Raw genomic sequence first — 26,123 nt, forward strand, 5'->3', positions numbered from 1 at the left:
TTTTCTTTCCAAAATTTTCAAACAAAGGAGAACACATGTTACATCTCCTAGATGTGCACAGACAATTACATTTTTTTCTACACAGAACAAAACAAATTAGAAAATCAGATCAGCTGTTTGTTTCCTTGTCACCAAAATGACTAGGTTATCCAGTTTCTAAAGTTACATTCACTAAATGGATTACAGATTGCACTTTTTGGATCTATTCTCAACAAGGCATTTTCCTACCAAGACCACCTAAAGCCCACTCAGCGAGATCCATGGCCACTTCATCTGCTTTTTGGTCAAGAGCCTCTATTGATGATATGTGTGCAGCAGCCACATGGTCCAGTGGTCATACCTTTATTACTCATTACAAATTGGATCTACTATCCAGAAGTAGAGGTGCCTTTGGCTCAGCAGTTCTCTGGGATATCCCTCCATGAAAGCCACTCAAGACTAACATAGCTGGGGACTCTGTCCGATTCATTCAGAAAGAATTAAAAGGACAACCTCAGATTTAAAAGTTATGTACTCACCATAACTATGCATCTTTGTTATCCATTTCATTCTTCATGAACGCCCTCCATGCATCTCCCTTCCTAAATTCTTCTGGAAGAACCTGTTGGATTATTTATTGGAATATAGTTCCGAGTTTCAACCCCATTCTTTCAGCTATCACTTTCTCTATTTAATTTATGGAGATTTTTATGACAACAAACTTGATGTGAAGTATTGAGGACGGACTGGGGCATTATGGGTAGAGGGAAGAGCTTGAGAGTTGGATCCAAAGTATGTGGCTGAGTCGGATCTGAGGGTCAGATCCATAATCCATTCATTGGGGAGGAATGAAAATGGACAACACAGATGCCAAGTTATGGCAAGTATATAACTTTTAATTTTTCTTCTTTGACATTGTAATATCACCTTAACACCACAGTACATCATTTTCATGTGGATTGTGCCACATTATAACTCTAAACTGTCCAGAATTTTGCAGAATGTCCAGATTTTTGCCTCATATTTTTGGACTGTTTCTCATAAAAATTTATAGTTTTCTGGCATATCATTGAGGATTGAAGTCACTAAACAATACATGACATTTTGACTTTTAGACTTCATCCAGCTACAAACCCTTTTCCCAATTTTGCACATAGGGTTGGGGTGTCACTTCAACAGTGACAATCATTTAAAGCCAGCATTTATACCACCGGTATCCTCCTGAAAATGCATGTTAATGCAAAATCTGTTATTCTAGTTTATAAGAGCCATATATAAAATCTATTCCTGGTTTGGGGCTTTATTCCCCTGTTATTTTTGGCTTTGTCCAGAATTATTGTCCTAAAAGGTTAATAGATATGTGCTACATAGATTTGTTCCCACAACAGATACTTTCAAAAATGTTCCCACCCTATTCCCAGATATACTGAAAATACAACACAGAAGGGATTGCCATTTGAATGAAAGATTGCCACAATTTCTAAGAATTTTGTCAACAGGTCATATAGGCACTTAAATCCATTTAGGAAAACTCTTTTCCACTCTCAAAAGCATTGACAACTTACAGATTTCCCCTTCTTTGCTAATCTCAACATTTAAATGTATTCTCTACCTAATTAAACAAAGTTGGGACATCAGATAGTAAAAAATGGATTAACATACTACACAATATTTATGGAGTTAACATACTATATACATGCATCCTTATGGAGCTCTCTTTTTTTGTACTAGACAGTGTAGAGAAAGGAATATTTGCAGGGGACACGAACAATAGATTGGAACAAAAAGAAGCCTTTTGGCAGCTTCTATCTGGAGCCGATGTATTTCCGGGTCTAAATGAAGTTATTAATATAAAGTGTTTTCTCATGTACAGATAATTTAGGATGAGATCACAAAAAATTTTTTTTAGTTCAAAATACATTTTCAATATTAGTTTTATTGAACTTTCATGTGTTCATGTTTTATTTTTGTACTTTTGTTTATATTTTCTAATGTAGTATTTTTTAGTATATTGTAGATACTCATTTGGGTACATCATTATAGAAATTACATCATTTCCTGTAATTAAGTATTTAATGAAGGGGTAGGTGATTGTTCATTGTTTCTGATGAAGTTCACGTCATTAAAGTGGATGAAAGCGCTAAGTTTATTTTGTCCGAGTGTGGTCATTGGCTTGGTTCCTACGTTTTTTATCAGTTCAGTGTTTAGTAGAGTGGATTTACAATTTATGGAGTTAACATACTATATACATGCATCCTTATGGAGCTCACTTTTTCTCAAAGATACCACTCTATCCTAAACAGTAAAAGTGGCATTAGTATCTGATGCTATAATGGAGCTAAGCTGTTTCCTTAGTGCAAATGCCATAATTATCTCTCCTCCAGAATGAATCATTTAAGATCTGATGCCTCATACGTAATAATATTAATCCTACAATAAAAGTCTCTGTACTTGAAGATATATTATACTTATCTACCACCAAGGCATTTTTTCTCATATTCTTATTTGTTCCTAGCAAATATGTTAACAGAGTCTCAATAAACAGCTGATGACAGGAATAATAAAAACAATTATATGATTTCTGAATTCTAATATCTGTGATGTCAGCTCACAGAGCAATAATATCTACAGATGGAAAATATTTGATTGCTACTTGGGCCTTTGTTAAATTAAAGTTTTCTCTTTTTACAGGTCTATAGGTTATAAGTTGTTGTTCATTGCAGACAAAGCAGTGAATGAACGTGTACCCCTTCTGCATTGCACTGCATGAGCATATTTTTATAAATCATACCAGTCTGTGCAAGTACTTTGGCCTACATTGCCTTACTGACTGAAAATACATTTAACCAGACTGGACAATATTTGTTTAAACATTACCATTTTCCAAGCATTAACTAGATGTGTTGTCTGTACTCAACTAAAAAACAAATGTAGGTTCTTCAATGTATATTTAACAGTTTACTTGGATGAAAGAATCGCATCTCATGGTTTTCTGTTATTTTCTTTTCTTCAAACATAACATTATATGGCTCAGGAATTTTTACAGAGTTAACTAGTTACCAGAACAAATAACTAAATATATCAAACATTTTAACTACACTTCATTGCAGGACTTGTTTTTCAGCACTAGAGACACACTTTTGTTTTTCTTTCTTGTACACATCTCTCTGGTTTATTGTTTTACCTACAGGTTCATTACTTTTAGGGGTACAACCACAAAAGGAATATATGTGTTTGTTCATCAGGCCAGAAGCAGGCCAACTAACTCCCAGATACAGCAGCAGCAGAATCAGTGAGCAGAACTTGGAGACACTTTCTTTAGCATCTCCCATGGTAATTCCACTTTTACTTCTTCACAACAGATTATTACTTTTGTTCATAATGGCACTGTGGATGACTGTCTGCATTTATTTATTTTATAAATGCCATTTTGTTAATAACTAAGTAATCTCATGAAGAACAAGTGAAACCTTTTACAGCTGTGCCTGGAGCACTTTCTAGTTAAATTACTTAGTCACTCACTGAGTATGCAGATGGCTGCAGTGAGACTCAAACCCAAGGATTGCATAATGAAACTTGTTACTAGCTCATAGACATTTTGAGCTATATGGCCAGATTAATATGCCACATTCCTCTTGCTTACCACGCCCAAAGGGCTTTATTAATAGGCAGTCTCACTTGGTTTACTGCCTTCCTTTCAAGGGAGAAGACATATCACTGATCTATCCTTTGTGTACACCTACTGACCTAAATGATTTTGAACCTAGGTTACAGATTTTGTTAAACAAAGGCTCCTTTCAACAAATGACAGCTGCATGAGTGGGACAGAGAGTGCCAAGACTATTGTGCTTTGTGCTTTCTGTTTTGCCTTGATATTCATGCACTTCTTTGAATATCTGAACTTTATGCAACACCATTGAAATATATAGTATTCTGAACTTACGCTCAATGTACATTACATTGCATAGTCATGAACTGAGCATCTTTCTGTACAGAGGCCAAGACAGTCACCACACTGTGCCTAGTGTGTAGATTGGTAGATGTTTATGAACGGGATTACCTGTTTTTGCAGGGAATAGTAGAACCCTTGAGACAAATGCAGGGAGACACTCCATGGGTCTAAGTCTGCTTTTCTGTTCATAGGTCAGTAGCAGCTGTCCTTTTGGGCCATTTTAAGATGAATCAATTTACCTTTCAAAGGTGAAAATTAAAGCCTGTATCTTGTGTATGTGAGGCAAACACCTTACCGATTATGCCAACCCACAACCCCTGACAGCTTCTGATATGTTTCAAAAACATTTTACTTAGTACACAACATGCTCTGCTTTACGTAAGTTTCAGATTCATTGCTGTAATTTACAGGGATGCATACTGCGACTGTATTTTGCGTAGGGCATTAACTGCAGGAGATAAATTGGAAAGCATCGCAAAAGATGCATTTCTGTTGCTGTTGTGCATTTCCGTAACATTTATTAATTATTAAAGTCTGTTGCAAAGTTCAGCACCACTGGATTTTCCAGCTTTCATTCTAGAAACAGAAAAACTGTATTGATGTCATGGAAACATTTTTATTTTTACTGAAACAAAGTAATATGAATTGGGAAGAAAACTGTGTTTGCTGAATTGACAGTACAGCCTTTTCTAGGCTTTTTGTGCAGCAATGGTTGTAGTGCCTGTAGCTAATGTTATAGTGCCCTCTTGTGGCAATATAAGAGAACAATCACACATTTCTCAGCCAAAATTGATCAAACAAAAGGCAATATCCTCATTTTTCATACAGCTGTTGAAGCATGGATAAGTCTTTGAAGATCATGATAGTATCTAGGAATGCACTTCTGCCTGACTGTTTTCCAGGTCACCACATTATAACTGCCCACAGTAGTAGGTTACCTTCTGTTAACCTCTACCCACCTAACCCTAACGTGTCCTGCCTACAACAAATGCTCAGTGTTTTCTTATGTACAGAAGTAGCAGGCTTAGTTTATCACAGGGGCAGAGTCCTTTCTTGGTACTGTAAAGATCTGTCCGCTGTGGCAGAAGAAGTGCTTATGAATTGTGTGTAGTGCTAGAATGCTAATCTGCTGGATGTAGTCTGTACTGCTCCTTTAGTCTGGTGTCTTACATCTAGATTCATTGGGTGCAACAAAGCTTAGGCAGGTAATTTGTAGTTTGTTTTTACAGCATTAGTTGCAGGATAGCTTGTAATATAACTATATTCAGAACTGATCACCCTGTGTGTTGCTGCAGAATCAGGTAGACTTCCATCAGGCCTAATGAGTCCCCCATACACAAGTGTATGCTCTGAAAAAATCAAGCCAGTTGTATAAATGGGGCACGCCAGTCCTTGTGATGGTGTTTTTGTATGCCAATGTCTGAAATTGTTTAACATTCAGATATATGTCCAGCAGTAATATACCATTAGTAAATCTTGGCAGAACAAGTTTCAAACTGAGTCCAGAAATGATGGCCTCTATCTTTGTAAACATTTGCTTCCTGCTGTAGAGTATTTGCTACTTGAAATACTAGGATATAACACATAATATACCTGCTTAAGTGAAGCTTAGCTGAAATATGTGATGTAATGCTGAAATATATGATCTGATGTTGTTATTTTCATTCATTTATCAACTGATGCGTCTTGGATCTGACTTGAATGTTTCTTCCAGATCCTTCCTTGATCCACAATGCCCTGCCAACCTAACACTCCACAGATGCCACCGTATCGCTACAGATGCAGATTATTTTGCTCTCTACCTGTTGGTGCTTTTTCTGGTTCTTCAGAGTTTTTTCTTTCTGGTTTTCTGTCACCTTCTTCCCTTATTTCAGTTATCTTCTTCATTGTCAACTCTTTTACGGAGACCTTGCTATTTCTGTCTAATACCATCACTGGTACTTTGCTTTTTCTTCTTCTTGCCTTTTTCCTACCCTGTTTAGGGTATTCTTGACTGCCATTGCTGGTAGTTATTCTTACCCTTTAAAAAAAATAGTATTTCATTTAACTTTTTACAGATTTGTTGTCTTTCTCTTTTGGGCCTTCCCTTTCCTTAGATACATATGCTAGGATTGCTGATAAACCAATTGGCTTAAAAAATTGCACCACCTGTGGGCACAAAATACTGAATTCAGATGCACACAAGGTTTGTGTCTATAATTTGGGTTCTGCACATTTAGATGCAGATTGTACAGTTTGTGCCAGATTCAACTCCAGGGCACTCACAGATAGATGTAATAAACTTGTTTTGAAGGGTCTTTTTCCTTCCCCTTTTGCTTCCTTCTCTGTTTCAGCTGGAGCTTAAACCCCTTCAAGAAAACCCAACAAAGAGAAGCCTGACTGTGATTCAAAGGAAAAGAATTTAGAAAGAGATCCCTGGATCCTATAAAATCCTTGGCTCCTTCTTCCAAAACACCTCTGAAAGTGTCAAAAATGTCAGATCTGATGACTTCAGATTCTACTGCTCCAAAATTGAAATTGCCTCAGATGTAGTCACCTCTTAGTTTACCAGATCTGATACCTTCTTGGCTCCCTTCTCCCTTTTTGCAGGAGTCTCCTTGCAAGCATTCAAGACCACCATCCACTAGCTCCTCACTCAGATCTTCCAAGAGCTTGCCCGAAAATGAAGTGGATAGGATGATGAGGAAATTCCTCAGAGCACTGATCCAGATGGGGGTAATTCCATTTCTGTCTTCCACTGGATCTGTGATCCTGCTCATGACTAGTCCACCTCTAGTTTCTCCTTCTCTGGTCTAACCTGCTGTTTTGGAGCCCCAGATCCAAGACCCTTGAGGGTGTCTTCATTGGATCTGAAGAAAGTTCGTTCTCTGACTCTGGTCGCTTCCCTGAACCATCTGCTCTGAGTCTTTTGGAGACAGAGAACTCTTGGTGCCAAAACATTGGTGACAGATCTGAGGGACCAGAATTGACTCCAAAGTTCATGTAGCCATCCTTGCTTCTGGGACATTTGGCTCTGAACAGCTCGGGTCCTACTCCATCCTCAGGTGGAGTGCTTAGAGGGTCTCAGGAGCCATCGGTACAGGAGATGTCAGATTCTCTACATATGGCTTTGTTTTCTCCTAGGTGCTCTGCCTTTGAGATTGTGGAGTGGGCTTTCTCCACACCTAGAGAAAAGACACCCCTACCCCTCTTGGATCAGATGACTCTACCACCTTCAGGTCCTTGCTCTGAGCCTCGATCTTCTATTCCAGTGGGAAAGCCAGTCCGTTCACATCTCCAATTAGTCCCGCAGGACCCCCTAACACTTCTGATAGCTAACCATCCCAGCCTACTAATGAGGTCCCTTGGAAGAAATAGTGTAAAAGGAGATACTTACATTCCTCTCAGGAATCTTTCACAGAGAATACCAATTTTGATGATAGGGAAGGGTGCCCCAGATCTCCACCTGAAGATGTCTTCTTTGGAGACATTCTTGAACATCTAAAACTGGTCTTCTAACACCCCTTTGCAAGAGGATTTGGTGTTCCTATAGGCTTTCAGGTCTGCTCAAGCTATGTTTTGGGTCCCCCCCCTCCCCCCCCCCGCCAGCTGATGAACTTATAAACCTCATTTCTCACCAGGCATAGAAGGAACCAGATACCGTGGAACCCATACTTAAGGGTCCAGATAAATTTCTAGCACCCCCCAGCGACAGGGCACACAGGAGCAAGGGGGTCACAGATTATGCTATGGTTGTGGCAGCAGCCACTAAAAAAGAGCTTGCAGAGCAGAGCCCTTCTCTCCATCCCCCTAACAGGGAATCTAGGGCCTTGGACAGAGTCGGCAAGCAGGTTTCTGCTTCAGTGACCTACCTTTGCTCTGTGGTCATCAATTTACTTGACAAATTTCATGAGACTGCAAAGAGATTTGACTAAAGAACTCTCCAAATCTATTTCTGGGTCCATGTCTGCAGAGGACCAAAATAGAGTCACTTTGCAACTGGCCATCCTTCAGTCAATAACTAATGCATCCATGAGGTTGATTTCCCACTCTGCAGAAGGTACCTCATAGGTGGCAGGTTTGGGCATAGCCATTATAAGACATGCCTGAATGCACTTATGTGAATTTGTGGAGCCCTTCAAATCTTCATTCTTCAGTGCTTCATTTGATGGATCTTCCTTATTTGGCCTGAAAGTAAAAGAGATGCTCTCCAGACGTGAGCAAAAAGGAAAGACCTTGTCTGCTGTAGGGATACATTTTTCTACTCCTCAAGGACCCCTTTCTTAGAATCAATGAGGAGGTAGAAAGATGTGGTGTCACAAACCCTAAGGTCCTTTCCAAGACTCATGAAGAGAAAGTTCTCTCAGAGGCAGAAGGGGGAACTCTAATGGAAGACGCCACACCCTGGAGCAGAGGTGCCCTGCAGAGTGAGGGTTTCTGGGATTCCTTCTCGGACAAACTCTACCAGCGCTCCTGAAGGACAGCCCAATTGTTGCCCTTTGGGGGCATTCAGGAGCTGTTTGTCTGTGCACCAAAGAGCCTCACCATCCATCATAAAAGATCCCAGGGTACAGAGAATTATATCCAGAGGTTATATCATACCATTTTACTAAATTCCACCTTGAAAAATGAAAAGAATCCCTAATGTCTCACTCAGTCAGAGGGAGATGGTAGTACTGGAAATGAAAAAGCTGCTCAGAAAAAGAATCATCCAAGAGGTTTCTCCAGACCAGATAGGATCCAGAACCTACTCAAGTTTCTTCTTAGTGCCAAAGAAAACAGGGGACTTGAGACCCATCCTGGATCTCAGCAAACTAAACCAGTTTGCGAAATATTCAAGGTTCTGGATGGTCACTGTTCAGATAATTTTGCCCTTGTAAAAGGACAACTGGATTTGCTCACTAGATCTTCAGGATGTAGTTGGGAGGGTGGCCTAATGGTTAAGGTGCTTGCCTTGCAAGCACAAGGTGCAGGGTTTGAGTCTCATCAGGGATAATTGGCTAGGCTTAAAATGGCTCACAAGGGCAGTTAGCTTAGTACTAATCTATAAACCTATGAACCTATATATACTATCACATCAAAATGAACAGGCACTCCAGAAGATATTTGTGCTTCCATCTGGAAGCCAGTCATTACCAATTCAGAGCATTGTCCTTTGGTCTCACCACAGCCACAGAATGTTCACCAAATGCATAGTGGTAGTAGCAACTCACTTGAGACTGTTAGGATTCTGAGTGTTTCTGTCCCTAGATGTTTGTCTTCTAACTGCCTCAAACAGGCATCTATCTATTCCTACAGGCATGGGACTGCTTGTACCAGTTGTGTCTTCACCTAGGCATCACAATCAATTATAACAAATCACAGCTCACACCTAAGCAGTCTGCAGTTCATAGGTGCTCATCCAGACATGTCAGTTAGATAGCCTCTTTTCCTCCATGTTGAATCCAGACACTCAGATCCCAGGTCAAGAAAGTAATCCTGCATTCTTTCCTTCCAGCACAGCTAATCTTACAAGTTTTGGGATCCATGGCAGCAGCTATCACCCTAGTCCCTTTAGCCTGGTTTCATGCGTGAATTGTACAATGGATCCTGTCGGTAGAATGGTCTATTCTTCAACAACCTTTGTCTGTTCCTGTCAAGGTCACACAAGCTTGCAAAAGATATCTTCTTTGTGGCTTCACTCAGGTGAAGTCTTCCAAGGCCGTCCATTTTTTCTCCCCCAGCCCACTGCCACGGTGGCCATGGATGCCTCCAATGCAATGGGGGTGGGGGGCACTACTTGGGAAAGACAGTCCAAGGTATGTGGTCCCCAGAAGAGAACAAAATGCATGTCAATTTCCTGGAAATAAGAGCAGTCCTCCTAGCACAGCAGGCCTTTCAAGACACTCTTCCTTCTGGGATGATTGTTATTCACAAAGACAATACATATGTAGGCTTGTAAATCAACAAGCAGGAAGGAACCAGATTTTACCCACTATGTTGAGAAGCACTGAGAGTATGCCAGTAGGCAATCTCTTCTGGCTGCTTTCTCATAGCAACATCTCAAGGAAGGCCAGTGTGATTGCAGATAAACTAAGCAGGTAATTTCTGATGCCTTATGAGTGGTCTCTAAATGTCAAACTGGCAGAGAGATAATTTTCCATTGATAGGGCCATCCATGCTATGACCTTTTTGATTCTCCCCTCAGTGATAAATACAGTAGGTACTTTACCCTGATCCCTGCAAAGGGGGTCACAAAGAGACACTCTAGGTCACAAATAGCCCTCGGTCCACCTCTACGCTTACCCCCCCTTACCTCTTATCACAAAATTTCTACAGAAAGCATACCAGTTAAGCAGTTAGTTAGATAATTACCCTCATTGCACCCTTTTGGCCTTGTCAAATTTAGTTTCCTTTCCTGTGGCTTCTTCTTCTGCATCCACCCTGGATACTGGACCCCAGTCCAAATCTTTTGACTCATCCGGACATAACAGGCCTCAAGCTGACTGCATAGTTTCTCTAGTTCCACTGATTGCTAGACAACCCAGGCATTCCTCCCCGGTCCATCACATTTTGTTATCTTCTCAAAAAGCTTCTACTAGAAAGATTTACAAAAGTAAATGGAAGAGATTTGCTTTCTGAGCCCTTAAGGGAGATTTAGATCCTTTTTCTGCTCTTGTACCAGCTGTACTTGAGTTTTCAGCTGCAAGTTTTAATGAAGGGGCCAGCTTTCGTTCTATTAGGGTGCAGTTGACTGTCATTTCAGACTTCCATCTTGGAGAAAATAATTCTTCCTTAGCTTCTTCTAGACTATGCAGAGTCCTTCTCAAAGGAAACATTTTGCTTAGGCCTCCAGTAAAGGATCCTACTCCACCTTGGGATTTAACTATCATGCTTCAAGGTCTAACCCAAGGCCCCTTTGAACCTTTCACCCAAGACAAAACTTAAGTTTTAGACCTGAAAAAATATTTTCTAGTTGCTATTACATCATCTAGACAAGTATCTGAACTCTAAGCTCTCTCCTCCAAGCCTCCTTACCTGGTCTTCCACAAAGACATGATTTCCTTATGGACCAACCCATCCTTTTTGCCTAAGGTAGCTTTTGAGTCTAATATCAATCAGGTCATTAACCTCACAGTTTTCTTTCCAAATTTCTCAAATAAGGGAGAGTACATCCTTTATCTTTTGGATGTACATAAACAAGATCAATTTTATGTCCCTCGTATCAAAGATTTCTGGAAGACTGACAAGCTATTTGTATCCTCACCTAACAGATTGGGCATGCCAGTTTCTAAAATTACCCTGGCCAAATAGTTAACTGATTGCATATATTTTGTCTATAGTAAATTAGGGTTTTCCTTGCCCAAGTCCCTTAGAGCTCATTACATAAGTCTATGGCTGTATCCTCAGTTTTTTGGTGAAGAAGTTTCATAGACGACATTTGTGAAGCTGCCACTTGGTCCATTGTTCAAATGTTCATATCTTTATTGCTCATTACAAATTGGATTGAGTTTCTAGGAACAGAGCTGCTTTTGCCTATGCGGTACTCAGAAACATCCTTCCATGAGAACCACACAAGTTTCATCCAACTGGAGACTCTGTCCAATCAGTTGAATGAAAATGACAACATCAGATAAAAAAAGTTATGTACTACATAAAGTAACATCTGTGTTGTCCATTTTCATTCTTCCTCAACTTTCTGCACTGGTAAACCCCTTTCCTTGGCTCTTGGTCAGGCCTAAGATTATGACTTGTGAGCTCTTGTTTCTTGCTTGAACTCAGGCTCTTTTTCCTTTTCTATACCTCCTTGAATTCTCTTAATGTATTATCCATTGACTCCTATGAGCAGCAAATTCAGTCTGAAGTATGTTAGGTTGGCAGGGCATTATGGGTAAAGGGAGCAGCTCAAGAGTTTTTGGATCTGAGGGTTTGGAAGAAGCGACTGAATCAGATCCGAGACCCATCAGTTGAGGAAGAATGAAAATTGACAACACAGATGTAACATTATGGTGAGTACATAACTACATAACTTTTTTTTATTTTTATACAGCATTAACTCAACTATAATGTTTTCATGTACTATGCACAATCATTGTTGAAAGTAAAAAACATTTTCAGTATAAATAGTACATTTAAGACATTTTACTTCTGAAAGATGCCATTAGAAGACCTGGCACTTTTCTTTGCATTTGTCATTATAAATAAAAAAGTGAAGTAAAAAGTTCAGTATATATCAGGTGCAAGTGTATGGGTTATGGATAATTATTTCATAAAAAGTAATGCTTGCATAAATGTACATCTATCTACACCTATCATAAAAAAATAAAATATATTTCATATTAATTTTAAATTAGAGCAGGCAAGAAATAAGGGTGCAGACTAATTCAGAGACAAATGACATGGTAATGAACATGACTCCAGAAAATGTCTGCTGAAGCTAAGCTCCAAATGAGAAAGCAATGTGTAGATTGGCTAAGGTACTTCTCTGTGTAGTTATAGCATTTTGTATATTATGTTTTGAAATGTAAGCTGAAAATGCTGCATTTTGGGCATGAAATGTGCAACATTTACATCTGGATGTTCTTTGCAGTGTTCTGGTATATGCAGCAGCTTTTTAAGAACATTATCCAGACATGATGACTTACTACTACATTGGGGTTTACAGACACATTTAGCCAAAAAACAACTTCTTTCATAAGGGGCATAGATATACAAGTTTCTTCTTAGCCTTTATGTGCAGCAAAACTGGAGTTGATAAACTGCATTGCATCCAATGACAGGTTGCTGCAGAAATTCAGTGAAACGTCATTGATACCTACCACTGAATCAAAGGTATCCAGATGTATTACATTTTTTTTATCTTTTATAATGCACTTCTCTCTAGCTATTGCCTGAAATAACACTTTTTAGTGCATATAGTCTGTTTTATCACTTTTTATTTTATCAAGATAAGCAATTTTCAGCCATGCATGCTAACTTGTAGATGGGTACTACATTAACAACATATTTTAAGGACCCAGCTTCTATTTGTCTGTAACAGACATAACATGTGAAAACTAATTACGTTTCTACAGTGATACTCACTTAAATATAAATATCCATTAAAATGACTTGGCGTGAGAAATGAACATCACAGTAACAAAAACTTTTTTTGTTTGTTTTATATTAACTATAGGACATTTACTTCTGATATGAAATACCATGACTAACCTTCATATAGGGGAGCTGGACCATATGTTGATGTATCTACGGGTAGGCTGCCATTTGGTACATCAGTGCTGTATCTCTATCAAGGGTCAGAGTTAAAAAGAAACAGTTCAGTAGAGCAGAGGGATATAAACCCTTAAGACTGCATCAGAGACAGGTAGCTATAATCAAATTTATATTTTATCTTTTTAAGGCGATATATATATATATATATATATATATATATATATATATATATATATATATATTTTATTTTATTTTTTTTCTTACCCTTCTAGTTGTTCGATCTTTTCTGTAATTTTTTAAGTTCCTGGGATACGAAACTCCATATTTAGCAGTCTTGAATGAATCTAGTCGCTGTTTCATTGTTCTTGCAAAAATCTCTTTGTCTTGCATCTCATCTTCATTTTGAGGCAGTCCGTGTCGACTGTACCTGTACCTGTACTGTGGTAAATAAACAAAAAAAAAGATGTAATCTGCAGCACTGAACTAATAAGCAAAGTCTGATAGCAAAACAAATGATAGTCCCCTTCCTAAAGTAGTTGACCCTTTGTGTCATTGCAAGGAATTCAATAAAATGAAATCTCCGTCCTTTGGCAGTGTCAAACTCAACACTAGTAAGTAACCACAACAAAATCATACAGAACTAGAAATCATTGTTTAGGGGGGTAGGTATATTAACATTTGTGTGTGTGTGTGTGTGGGGGGGGTATTTATCATGAAAAACCTCAGGATTATGTAGAGCTAAAGAGACTAGGGACAAGAAGGCTTGGATGCTATGGGAGTCTTGGGAGACATGATGAAGAGTGACCTTCTTCACACAGACTGATTTTTAAATTTCAAAAATTGCAAAAAAAAAAAAAAAAAAAAAAAAAAAAAAAAGGTTAGATGAGATGTGAGAATGCGATGATGCTGATCTGACTGCAAATAAAGGGGATTTTTTTATTATAATTGCCTAATCCAACAGATACTGAGGGAGGTCTGCTCATAGATACATTTGACGGATCAGCTTCAGCTGCACTCATGACTTCTTAAGGAAGTTAATAATGAATCAGGGATAGTAGGTAGCACTCAAACGACCAATAATAATGAAACCTAAAAGATACAATTTATTGCCAGGTTTCAGTAGGGATGGGGGTAGCTCCCCCAACTCAGGAGAAGAGACAGGGATTAGTTAAAACTTGCCTGCCTAGTTGTAGAGACCACAGAGGATGGTTGGCATAGATCCAAGGGCTGAAGTGACTCAGGCAGTCATTTAAACAGTGTATGCACCAGTGTGTGGTGCAGGAGCACACATGGCATACACATTCACAGTTTTGGAGTTATGATTAAGGCATAAAATAGCATGAATTACTGTACAATGTGCTTTGTCTGTTTTTATTTTAATCCCTGCTACGTCTGGTAATCGTCTTCACAGGTGAGAGACTTCCTTGTCTGAGCAGGCAGATCCATCTAGTAATGCGACAAAACAGAGTATCACCTTACATGTACAGGAATGGAGATAAATAGTGGAGAAACATAAGACTTTGTTGTGAGTAACGGGATAACCCCTTAATGACAAATTGACACTCGGAAAAAAAATCTTAAAATGATAGTATACAATGAAGCATATTGAAGTAAATAATCAGAAAGGAGGAAGAATTTTTTTTTTTAATTTTGTGTGTGTGTGTGTGTGTGTGTGTGTGTGTGTGTGTGTGTGTGTGTGTGTGTGTGTGTGTTTCTGTGTGTTTCTGTGTCTGTGTGTATGTACAGGATGCATAAGTGTGTTGGGGGGACTACAACAAAAGTGATCAGGAAAACTTGGAATTTTACTTAAAAATCCCTTTTATGTATTCAGCCTCAGAAGTAAGAATGCATGCTAGAACACATATTGTCAGGTGGTCACACGGTGCAAATTCAATACAAATCCATTCTTGTAAGGTGCAGTCTAACAGATGAGGAAATATGCAAAAACATGATGCACTGATATCAATCAGGATGCATCTGATCTTGCTAGAAATGATACATGGTTTTAGACTTCTAAGACAGTGCTCACTATGTTATCAGGCAATGAAAACCAAAGAGGGCTACACATAGCTCTTCTGCCCTAGATCAGCAGCAGGTAATGAGGAAATAATTACTGGGAAAGTGAGAATCAAACCAGATGCGAGGCTACTGATGAAATCTTATTGTAGGGGACAAAAAGATACCCTGTGAGAGTAAGAATAGGATAGCGAAAGACAGACAGAGAAACTAATGTAGTCAGCTTCAGGAATCTATCCACTGGGTAGCCAAAAACAACTTAAATCCTACCAATATGTATATAGTACTAGAGCAAGCCAAAACATAATGAGATAGCAGACCAGCAAGAAGTAGCCCACAGTCAATGATTTTAGCCCTTTGGATAAAATGATAAACCAAGATTCCATCCTTGAGTTGGTGGTAACTCAGGTGGATGTAAAAGATCCCACAGTACCTATTGAAAATAGTTGTGGAAGTTCCTTAAAGCCCTGGCCAAATAAACCCTAGTAGTATAAATACCACCCGGATCTCCCCTGAAAAGATGCCATAGCCTAGTTGACTTACCTGATCAACAAATATTAAATAAATAAAAAATAAACACATAGTCATTTAGCAAAGAGAAAGGTGTTAGCCTATGCTATAGGTGATAGGCAGGTGGTGTAACCAATGGAAGGAAAGCGTAGATGGAAATGGGGTTATGGTCTTTTATTTGTAAGATGCTTCTGGTGGGAAGAGAACATATTTATCCGAGTAATTTTTCCTGAAGATTACTCAAAGAAGCTGTTAGGTGACAGCTACTTAGGGATTACTGAGATGCACATTCTCAGCAAGGGCACACTGTGGGTTATGTGAAATCATAGGTGGTGGGAATTTATGGGTTAAGCCAAATCCAACCAATCCTCAGAAATCAAGAACTCCCACAAATTGGCAAAGACTGCCTTTTAAACGCATGTTACAACAGGGTTATTATTTACTGAGCTTTAAGTAAAGGTTGTTGGTAAATCATCATGGATCCTATAGGGTATACTGGGGTGACAGAAATCTCTGAGCAGTGCAATGGGACCTGCTCAAGCAGTGATAACACATTTTTGTATGATATATGGCTATGAGGAGCAATATTTTGCATCAACATTCAGATGAAGCAACATAAACAAAAGAAATGTGAAGTTTATTGGAAAACATTATTAAACCTTAGGCTTTAGGGCCTAATAAGAATAATAATATCATAATTTTCAGCAAGCAGTTAGATTTCTATAGACCACACCAGTTCTGTGGTGGAGGGTATTTCCACAGCTTAATATTACATCAGGAACCATAGAAAGGGCTGTGGACTAAACAACTTATCCTTTGGCTTGATTTTAATCACAGTCCATTGCTAATAAGGTGAGAATATCTGAGAAAATGCATTCCTTTCAAGCCCTGCTATCGGGTGGTACTAACCTGGCAAAAGGCACAACACAGCACTCAGCAGCCAGCTGTAGTTAATAGAGTGCACACAGGACACTGCTTTCTGATTAATTCATTCAGACTGGTATACACTGAAAATAAGTGTTCACTTATAGACTCACTCAGTTTGCTTGCCCATTCAGTCACTCATTCAAGCATGCACTCATGTGCTCTCTCACATAGTCATGGCTCTGACCCAGCAGTCCACTAGGCACTATATTCTTGCTCTAATAATCCATCATAAAATCTTGATTGCAGTGCCTGTGTGCTGCATTTTGGACCACATGTATCTAAGGTCAGATTTGTTTAGCAACTGTGCCTACAAAAAAAAAAAAAATACTTCATAAAATTGTATGGTGAAGATTTACTAAGATAAATAGAGTATTTTCATGTGATCATGGTTCAGCTGGCCTGAGTAGGGCAACAAATTAGTGGGATGAAAAAACACATACACATCTTTTTTGCAGAGTGAACCCCCTCCACCCTCCACAAACTTATATATACCAACCCCAAGATCGCCATACCAATGGCGACCCAGAGACTCCCCAGTCTCTGGAATAGACTGCCCATACATGTAAAGCAGAGTGCTTTTTTGCCTTTCTTCAAAGGGAACCTTGATGATTGGATGGGAGATAGGAAATTCACCCTGGGGATTAGGTCAATCGCCCTGCTAAACAGGGGCCCAGGGAAGTACATATTGTGGGAAGAAATAGCCAGGGAATTGTTATGACTAGGCTTGTATAGGTCCATGGCCTAGTACCAACCTATAAACCTATACCTCAGAGAAAAAGGAATATTCCAAGAAATGGCATCTCAGACTTAGTATATGTTAAGTCTGTTCTGTAGGCCTTTCAGTCTCTGTATTTCAGAACTTCCTCTAGCAGGTACCAACATTTCAAATAGTTACCCAATGATGATTACATTTCCTGCAATAAATAAATAATAAAGGATCTACATACCTGAATGTTTTCTGATGGCAGACTAGGGCAACTAAAACTTTGCACAGTGAGTAAGATTGTAAATTGAGGGTAGATTTCTTACTAGTGACTGGCTGCAGTCCTTACAGTGTCTCACACACCATTAACAGTGACATATCATTTTGGGAAATCATTGCTGCTTTGGAGGCCATACTTTCACACCTTCATAATGGAACTGGTAGACTGGATGCATTGCAGAAAGGGAAAGAAATGGCAGACAAGAGCAGAGTTTGCAAAAGAAGTACTACAGAACGATGTTATAATATCTCAGCATGTACTTTATGAAACAACGATAACAAAGACAGAACGGGTGTGAGGTGTCAAGCTACTCAAGATTAAATAAAGTATAGAGGCGGTAGACAAACATCAGTGAAGGACTGCTAGGGAACAAGATAATACATAATGGTATAAAAACATTGTGTAGAAACAGAGCAATCAATAAAAATGGACACACTGATGAGTCCTGAATAATGCAACCTGTTTTTGCTAAAGAGGCCAAACAAAGGGATAATCTAACTAACACTACAGCTGCATTCATTTTTTCTGTCTTCCCCATTGGAACTGAACAATGACTTATGGATACTTAGGTTCATAGGTAAGTGTGTTGCTGGCTGCCCTTGCAGGATATTTTAAGTGTAGCCAATTTCCCTTTTGGTGTTTGAACTAACCTATCCTGTTTGATGATAGACAGGCCTTACCCATCCCATAGTCAATAACTGTATATTATTCATATAAAGTATAAGTGTGATCATACCATAGCTAATTTTAGAGGGACCCATGCCAGGGATAAAGCATTTAGGAGCTGTGTCTGTTCATTGGTAGTACAGGGGGCAGTCCTGGGATAATCTGCTTCCTATCCATACATCCAAGTTATGTTTGAATATGGACAGGGATTAGCTTTTTTCTACAGGGATGGGGAGTTTGTTGCAGAGCAGTGGTATCCCCTGTGAGATATACCTGCCCCTCCAAACCATTCTGTTGATGTTGCAGAAGAGGTTTAGATCCCTAGACTGAGTATTTCCGATGCTGTTTGACTGGCTGATATGCAGTAAATCCATCAGCATTATCAGTAATAATTAATTAATATTAATTTATCAGCAAAGGCAAGCAGGAGACATAAGTGTGTCTGGATTGCTTGTCCTCTGAGCATGAAAGAATAGTCCACACATCTGTTCAGTGCTGTACTTTTTGAGGATTGCTGATGAGGAGAACAAATGTCATTACCCATTTTAGGCAGTCTATTACCAATATGTCAGTACTTGTAGAGGCTTTTTTTACTACTGATTCTTCAGTGTTGTTTATAGAGTATTCCTCATGTTCCACAAAGATGCAGTGAAATGAAATAAAAACATATTAAGCAAAATGTCTGTACAATATAATTGTATAAAAAAAAGAAGTTATGTGCTTACCATAACATTCCATGTTTGTAGTCCATCTCACCTATATTCTTGCTGGATAGGTTCAGAGCCGATATTCGGCTCCGACTCGGCCTATACTAAAGCTCGAGAGCTTTTTACTGGCTCGAGGCTAGTCCCTATCCCATGGTGCCTCACGGCAATTCTCCAGATCTAGTTTGCAAGAAAGTAATAAATAACTATCAGATAATAATAATAAGAAAGAATCTGTAAAAATACAGGAAGGGATTAGAAACATAATCCATTCCAGGTGGACAATAAAGAGCAAAGTCAGGCAGTCCCAAAAAGAGGTCCACTAGATCTCCCAAAAATGGGAAGGGGGTTGGAGGGAGGAACACAAGAATATAGGCGAGATGGACTACAAACATGAAACGTTATGGTAAGTACATAACTTCTTTATGTTATGTAGTCCTTTCTCATCGTAATTCTTGCTGGATGGGACAGCGTCCCTAGCACCTTTATCCCAGGTGGCTCAAGCGAAGAGACTCTTCAGCATAGTGGACCCAAAGGATGACCTGTCCTGGGAGGCCAAATCCTATTTGTAATGAGTGACAAACATATGTGGTCTTGCCCAAGTAGCTGCTGCACAAACAGTATCTATTGGGAGCCTAGATCTAAAGGCGCATGAAGTAGCTACAGCCCTAGTAAAGTGACCTTTAGCTTTTAACAGTAATTGTCTACCAGCTTGTTGATAAGCAAAGGATACGCAATCCGAAAGCCATTTTGAAAGAGTAATTTTTGAAACAGGTAAGCCTTTCCTTTTGTCAGAAAAGAAAACAAAAAGTTGATCAGATTTCCTGAATTTTTTGGTCCTGTGTATATAGAATCTGAGTATCCTGTGGACATCTAGTTGGTGAAGTCTATACTCTGACTTATTAGAGTGGTTTGGAAAAAACACAGGTAGCTCAATGGTTGTATTCAGGTTGTGTTCTGAGCATACCTTAGGGAGAAAGGAAGGGTTTGTACTAAGAGAGACTCTATCCTTGTGAAAGATAATGTAAGGAGATTGAATCATTAGAGCTTGAAGTTCCGAGACTCTGCTAGCCGATGTTATGGCTACCAAGAACAGTGTTTTCCATGATAACAATTTTAAGTCTGATGACCAGGATGGTTCAAAGGGTGCAGACATCAATGATGAGAGGGCTAAATTTAAGTTCCAGGGTTCTAAAGGTTGTTTTATTGGTGGCCTAAGAAGAAGAACTCCTTTTAAGAAGGTTTTACAGAGGGAGTGTTGCATGATTGGATTTCCCATGAAACCAAAATGGAAATTGGAAATGGCAGCTAATTAAACTCTAACTGTAGCAGCTGCCGCTCCTTCATGAAAAATTGTTGTTAGGAAGGATAAAATGGATTCTAAAGGAGCTGTATATGGATCTAAGCCCCGGTTCATAGCCCAAAGGGAAAACCTTTTCCATTTGCTAGAATATAGTTTCTGAGTGGAAGGTTTATGGGATGAAATTAGGATGTTTTTGACCCTTTGGGATAAGGGAATGCACCTGGCTATACGTGGAATTGGAGCAGCCATACTGTTAATTTGAGGGTGTGGATGGAGGGGTGGAACTGTCCTGTTTGATGAATCAGGAGATCCGGAGATGGGTTCAGAATCCATGGTTCCTTCAAAAGTTAGGGCCACAGGAAAGGAAACCAAACTTGTCGAGGCCAGTAAGGAGCAATGAGGATCAAGGAGCTCCTCAACTGTCTTGCTTTCTGTATTACTCTGGGGATGAGTGAAAAGGTAGGAAAGGCATAGAGAAGTCCCAGGAGCCATTCGTGAACTAGAACATCACTGGGTGACATCCCCGGATGGGGAATGAGGGCAAAGTAACTGCTGCATTTGGTATTCAGGTGAGTGGCAAATAGATCGCAGCAAGGCTGGCCCCATTTGTGAAAGATCCCTTTCACAACCATTGGATTCAGGGAGCACTCATGAGTCATCAGAATTGCTTGGCTGTGTTTGTCCGCTATAACGTTGGATTTCTCCAGGATATGCGTTGCTATCAGAAAGCGTTGAGTATCCATCGCCCATTTCCAAACTCTTGAGGCCTCTCTGCAAAGCGGGTTAAGCTTGGTTCCCCCTTGTTTGTTTATGTACCACATGACAGACATGTTGTCTGACTAAATATCAATTGTTCCAGTGGGAAGGGAGCTGTGAAGTACTTGCAAAGCATATAGCACTGCTCTCATCTCCAGAACATTGATGTGCAAGTGGTTCTCATGGTTTTGCCAAGTACCTTTGACTGTCTTTCCCAGATAATGCCCCCCCAGCCTATCTGGGAAGTGTCCATGATCAAAACTGCTTTCTCTTGGGAAGGAACAAGTGGATGATCTGTGACAAGTTGTTTCGTGTGTAACCACCATGTCAGATCCCTTTTGCATGAGTTTGTTATTAATATCTGGTGAGATAATGGAAGGTCTTGCATCGACCATTGTGCAAATAGCATCCATTGGAGAATCCTCATATGTAAGCGAGCAAGAGGAACTAATAAGATGGCAGAAGCCATAATCCTTAGGACTTGAAGGACTACTCTGGCCTGGACTCTTTGTTTGTTTAATAAGGATCTGATCTGACTGCTTAGAGATTCCACTCTTTCCTGTGTTAGCTTTACTGACATGGTGGTTGTGTCTATTTCTGAGCCTAGATATACAATATGCTGCGAGGGAGATAAGACTGACTTTTGCAAGTTGATAGTGATGCCTAGGCTGGCGCACAAGGATAGAGTCTCGTCCCTGGTCCTTATGAGTTGATGCTTGGTAGTAACAGTGAGGAGCCAGTCATCTAGGTACAGAAACACCTGGAATCCTTGACATCTCAGGTGAGCCATTACCACTGCCATGCATTTGGTAAACACTCTGGGGGCTGTAGTGAGGCCAAAGGGCAGTGTTCTGAACTGAAAATGGCTGGCTCCCAGCCAGAAGCATAAGTGACTCCTGGAGCACCTGTCCATTTTGATGTGGTACTACGCATCCTGGAGATCGATTGAGTACATCCAGTTGTCTTTCCCGATAAAGGGAAATATCACTGCAGAATGACCATTTGGAACTTTGATTTTCTTACATGCTTGTTCAGCCTGCTGAAATCGAGAATTGATCTCCAGTCCCCTGTCTTTTTTGGAACTAAAAAGAATCAAGAGTAAGTTCCGGATCCAACTTGCTATGTGGGGACTTCTTGGATGACTACTTCTTGTAGCAATGAGATGACCTCTGATGTTGCATGGTCTAGTTGGATGGGTGGTACATCTGGAAGAGACTGGTTTGTTGGGGTTTCAGAAATAAAGGGAATCAGGTAACCTCTGGATATTACTGTGTGTACCCAATGATCTTGAGTGATAGTTAGCCAGGTGCTTGGGTACAGCAATATACGCCCCCCGACTGTCTCCAGAGATGGACAGTTGGGCAACCCCTCAGGGTTGATGAATGGGATGATCAGAGAAAGTTTCTCTGTCTCCCTAATGTTGCAGACCTCCTCTGCCACGAAGGTGGCATCTTCCATTATATCCTCCCCCTCTGACCCTGGGGGAGGGTTGACCTTGTGCCTGAGGAAAACCTTTTTGGGATTTGTGGAACCACATTTTCCCTCCTGTATTACCCTTGGGATAGGGTCTGGACGGTTTTTCCTTCCTGCTCGCACCTAGTCAAAATCTCTTTCACTTGGGGTCCAAAAAGAGATGAACCATCAAAGGGAACGTTAGTGAAGGAAGACTTGAAGGATTCCATAAAATTACAATGACACATCCACAAATGTCTCCTGAGAGCTATTCCTGCTGCAGCTGCCCTACTCACTTCATCTGCTGCATATAAGATCAGCGTCATGGAGGAGTTAGCTATGGAAGTAAGGGTGGAGAGCTGTGCAGAAACCTTGTCCATGGAACCCGGAGCTACTGAACCCTGGAGGGTATCTCCTAACTCTTTCAAGAGATCCCTCTGAAGACGAGTGAAATGAGTCAGGTAATTTAATGATCTTAGTGTAGAAAGATGAAGAAAAAGTACACTTCCCTTACCTATCCATCATCCTGGACTCCTTGTTAGGAAGATGGATATTAGAAGACTTCTTAGATAATTCCTTCTTGGTGGCCGCTGCTACCACCATATCATCAACTGGAACTCCCTTGCTAAGGAAAGACTTGTCCTCAGGTGCTGTCATAAATTTGTTTGGCCTCCTCGGGATGGCTTCTAAATGACTCCCAAAAGTTGGCCATAAGGTGGTGTCACCCAAGAGGTGGAAGGTCAGGAGCCAAAGGCCTCAAGATACACTGATTCATCCTCAGTAGGGTTAGAGGTCTTCCAATCACCCCTCTGTCTAAGGATTTCTTGGATGTCAGAGAAGGAGACATCCTCAGAGGGAGATCTGGGGGACCCTTCTGATTCCTCTAAATCCGTGTCTGATGTGACAGAGTCAGGGGAGCTGACATGCTTCCTCTTACATAACCTCTTCCAAGGGAGCTCTGCAGTGGGATAATCTGGGGAGGTCTCAGAAGAGGGGGCACCTCCAATGTGGGCTACTTGGGCCTCTGGTTCCCTACGCTGTGGGGGTGGCAGGAGGTAAGAGGTTGCTGCCTGCTGCTGGTGGGACACAGGTTCCAAAGGAATGGCTTTGGCAGAGGATAAAGCCTTCTCTATAGCTTTGAAAGCCTTTCTCCCCACTCCGAAAAAGACCTCCGCTCGAAGGGGGTGGATGGTCAACTCCTAGTAAGAGGGAATGGCTCCGAAGCAGAAGTGGGAGCCGAGCTGAGTCAAGCCGAGGCTCCGAGATGGAGAGTCAGTTCAGAAGAGAATCTAGGGTGACTGTCCCCCTTGGAGTCAACACAAGAGCATCTGGTCCCAGAACCCTCAGCTCCAGACTGAGCCATTGTGGATAGAGTAATTGGGTCTGAGAAAACAGGCTGAATCCCCATAGCCAAAGGGTCGAAGACAGAGGAACCTGATGTAATAGGCTCCGAGAGCAAAGCAGTTGGAGGAGGAACAGTGATCGGTACGGGGGACGGCTCCAAGACCTTTGGGTCTGGAGGGGTCAATTTTCTAGCCAGAGCTGGATCCGAAAGCAACCTCTTCATGACCCTCTCAATGTCCTCATCTGATAGGGTCCTGGAGGATCTGGTGGAGACTGAAGGAGACCTCCTTCTCTCCAAAATAGGAGATCTTAAAATAGGAGATACAGTCTCGATGTCAGGCAAAACCTTCGGTACTGAAGACTGTCTCGGAATCGATGGAATAGACTGCACCGAAGAAGAAGCAGAGTCAGAACCGGAACTCCTTTGTTCTAACGCTTTAGACTTTTTGGTCAGCTCTGAAGTCGGGGACGATGATTTTCTCTTTGAAGATTTTTGAGCTGCCTGACCAAGTTCCAGCTGTTCCTGGAAGGAACTGGTCATGAGACCCCTGTCAATAATCTTTCTTTTCCTTTCATTTAACACTCTTGTACTAAAAGCATGACAGAAGGTGCAAAGTTCCTGTAAATCGGCTTCGCCCAGACAATATATGCAACTGGTGTGGCTGTCTGTAAGAGACATTTTCTGCGCACACCTGTCACATTTTTTGAAGCCCGAAGGGCGATGATCCTTGTGATCCTTATCTTTATCTTTAGATATAGCTAAAGACTAAAAAATAAAAGCATAAGGAAGAAGAAAAGTTTTTTTTTTTTTTTTTTTATAACAGTCACACACACACAAGGAGGAAAGGCCCTCTAACTGAAACGGGCACCACGGTCCTCTAATTTAAACGGGCTGTACAGTCCTAAGGGGGGGAACAGGGGTTGAAACTTTCAAAAAACAGATGCACAATACAGAAGAAACTATTAAGATATATATATGACAGAAAAAGGACTAAATAAGTAAAAAATCATTCTACTTAGCCAACGAGCCAGTAAGACACAACCTTGAAGCTTTCACAGCAAATGAGATCTAGGAAATTGCCGTGAAGCACCATGGGATAGGGGCTAGCCTTGAGCCAGTAAAATAGGCTGAGTCAGAGTCAAATATCGGCTCCGAACCCATCCAGCAAGAATTACAGCGAGATAGGACTACATAACATCAGCCATTTAAATGTACCATGAAAACAGACAGATTAAGTAATTTGGAATTATTATACAATTTCACTGAATGACAGAAATACAAAAAAAAATAGTTTACACAAGCAAATGAAAACTGAATGTCATGCTGACTTTTTAAAGATGAGTTTTGTCATTACCTCTTGACGGGGTTTGTAGAGATATTGCTGAATGATATGGTTAGTATCAGTGTCTGTGCCTGAGATATGTTTTTCCTTATCTTCTGGGATCTGCACATCCAGACATACATCACTGGTGCGGTCTCTCCTAAAATACGGGAAAATACAGAAAAAGAATGAAGTATACTTATCTTTACGATATTTCTTTTGTTCCTTATGCTGTCTTTCCCCAGCCCTGTCAGCATAACAGTTAGCTTTTCTCATAGTCCTACTTTAACCTGGAGGGCAGATTAATGGTAATTTCTAGAAGTCAAACTGTTCCTGAGGTACATAACAAGCAGAGAGTGGATTCACTATCAACCAGGAATTTATAGATATGCAGCCAATTTTAGGTTTCAAAATAATGCACTGCTTTCATACAGATATGCAAGCAATAACTATACATTAAACATTCGTTTCATTGTACAATCTACTAAGCAAACTGAAATTAAGCTGGCATTTGACAGACTTACAGCATATTTGAAATGGTATCAGAATTCTTTAATTTTGAAGGGCTGTCAAAATCCACATTGACCAATTGATCAGTACTTGCTGAGCGGATAAACGCCAGAGACCCTCTGCGTTCTCCCTATGATAAAGAAGAAAACAGCTATTGAAATCTCACCTGCTTAACACATTATTTGTGAAGTTATATCTCAATAACTGTTAATCCTTAAAGACCTCACCCTTCACTATGGCTATCTTTCTAATATTGGTGCTCCTAAGGTATGCAGCCTCACATTTGGACCCTGTCAGGAAGCTGACTGGTTTACTCATTGTTGGTTTTTGCAGTATGACATCATGCTTGAGAATGATGTAACTAGGTTTCTCCTGTTCTTATGATAAGTTAAACTACATTTTTATTGTGCCTGACTGCAGCATTTCTGACAAAAGTTCACAAAAGAAGGAATAGGCTACTCAAAGAAATCTGGACAGCATTCTTTCTTTTTGTATAATGTATATATATTTTCATGGAATACATTCATT

General features: G+C 40.2%; 1 protein-coding gene across 1 annotated transcript in view; it reads right to left on the minus strand.

Moving 5' to 3' along the window:
• The window catches only part of SLC9A3 (solute carrier family 9 member A3), a 98,702-nt gene that overhangs the window by 24,687 nt on the left and 47,892 nt on the right, over positions 1–26,123 (minus strand). Inside the window, exons 10-13 of the mRNA XM_044065126.1 lie at positions 25,610–25,725; positions 25,119–25,245; positions 13,367–13,540; positions 13,100–13,175 (exon numbers count right to left, since the gene is read on the minus strand). Coding sequence (XP_043921061.1) covers positions 13,100–13,175; positions 13,367–13,540; positions 25,119–25,245; positions 25,610–25,725 — 493 coding nt within the window. The remainder of the gene's footprint in view (positions 1–13,099; positions 13,176–13,366; positions 13,541–25,118; positions 25,246–25,609; positions 25,726–26,123) is intronic.

Source organism: Protopterus annectens, chromosome 3.part0, assembly GCF_019279795.1.
Source record: "Protopterus annectens isolate FY-2018-M chromosome 3.part0, PAN1.0, whole genome shotgun sequence".
Lineage (NCBI taxonomy): Eukaryota > Metazoa > Chordata > Ceratodontiformes > Protopteridae > Protopterus > Protopterus annectens.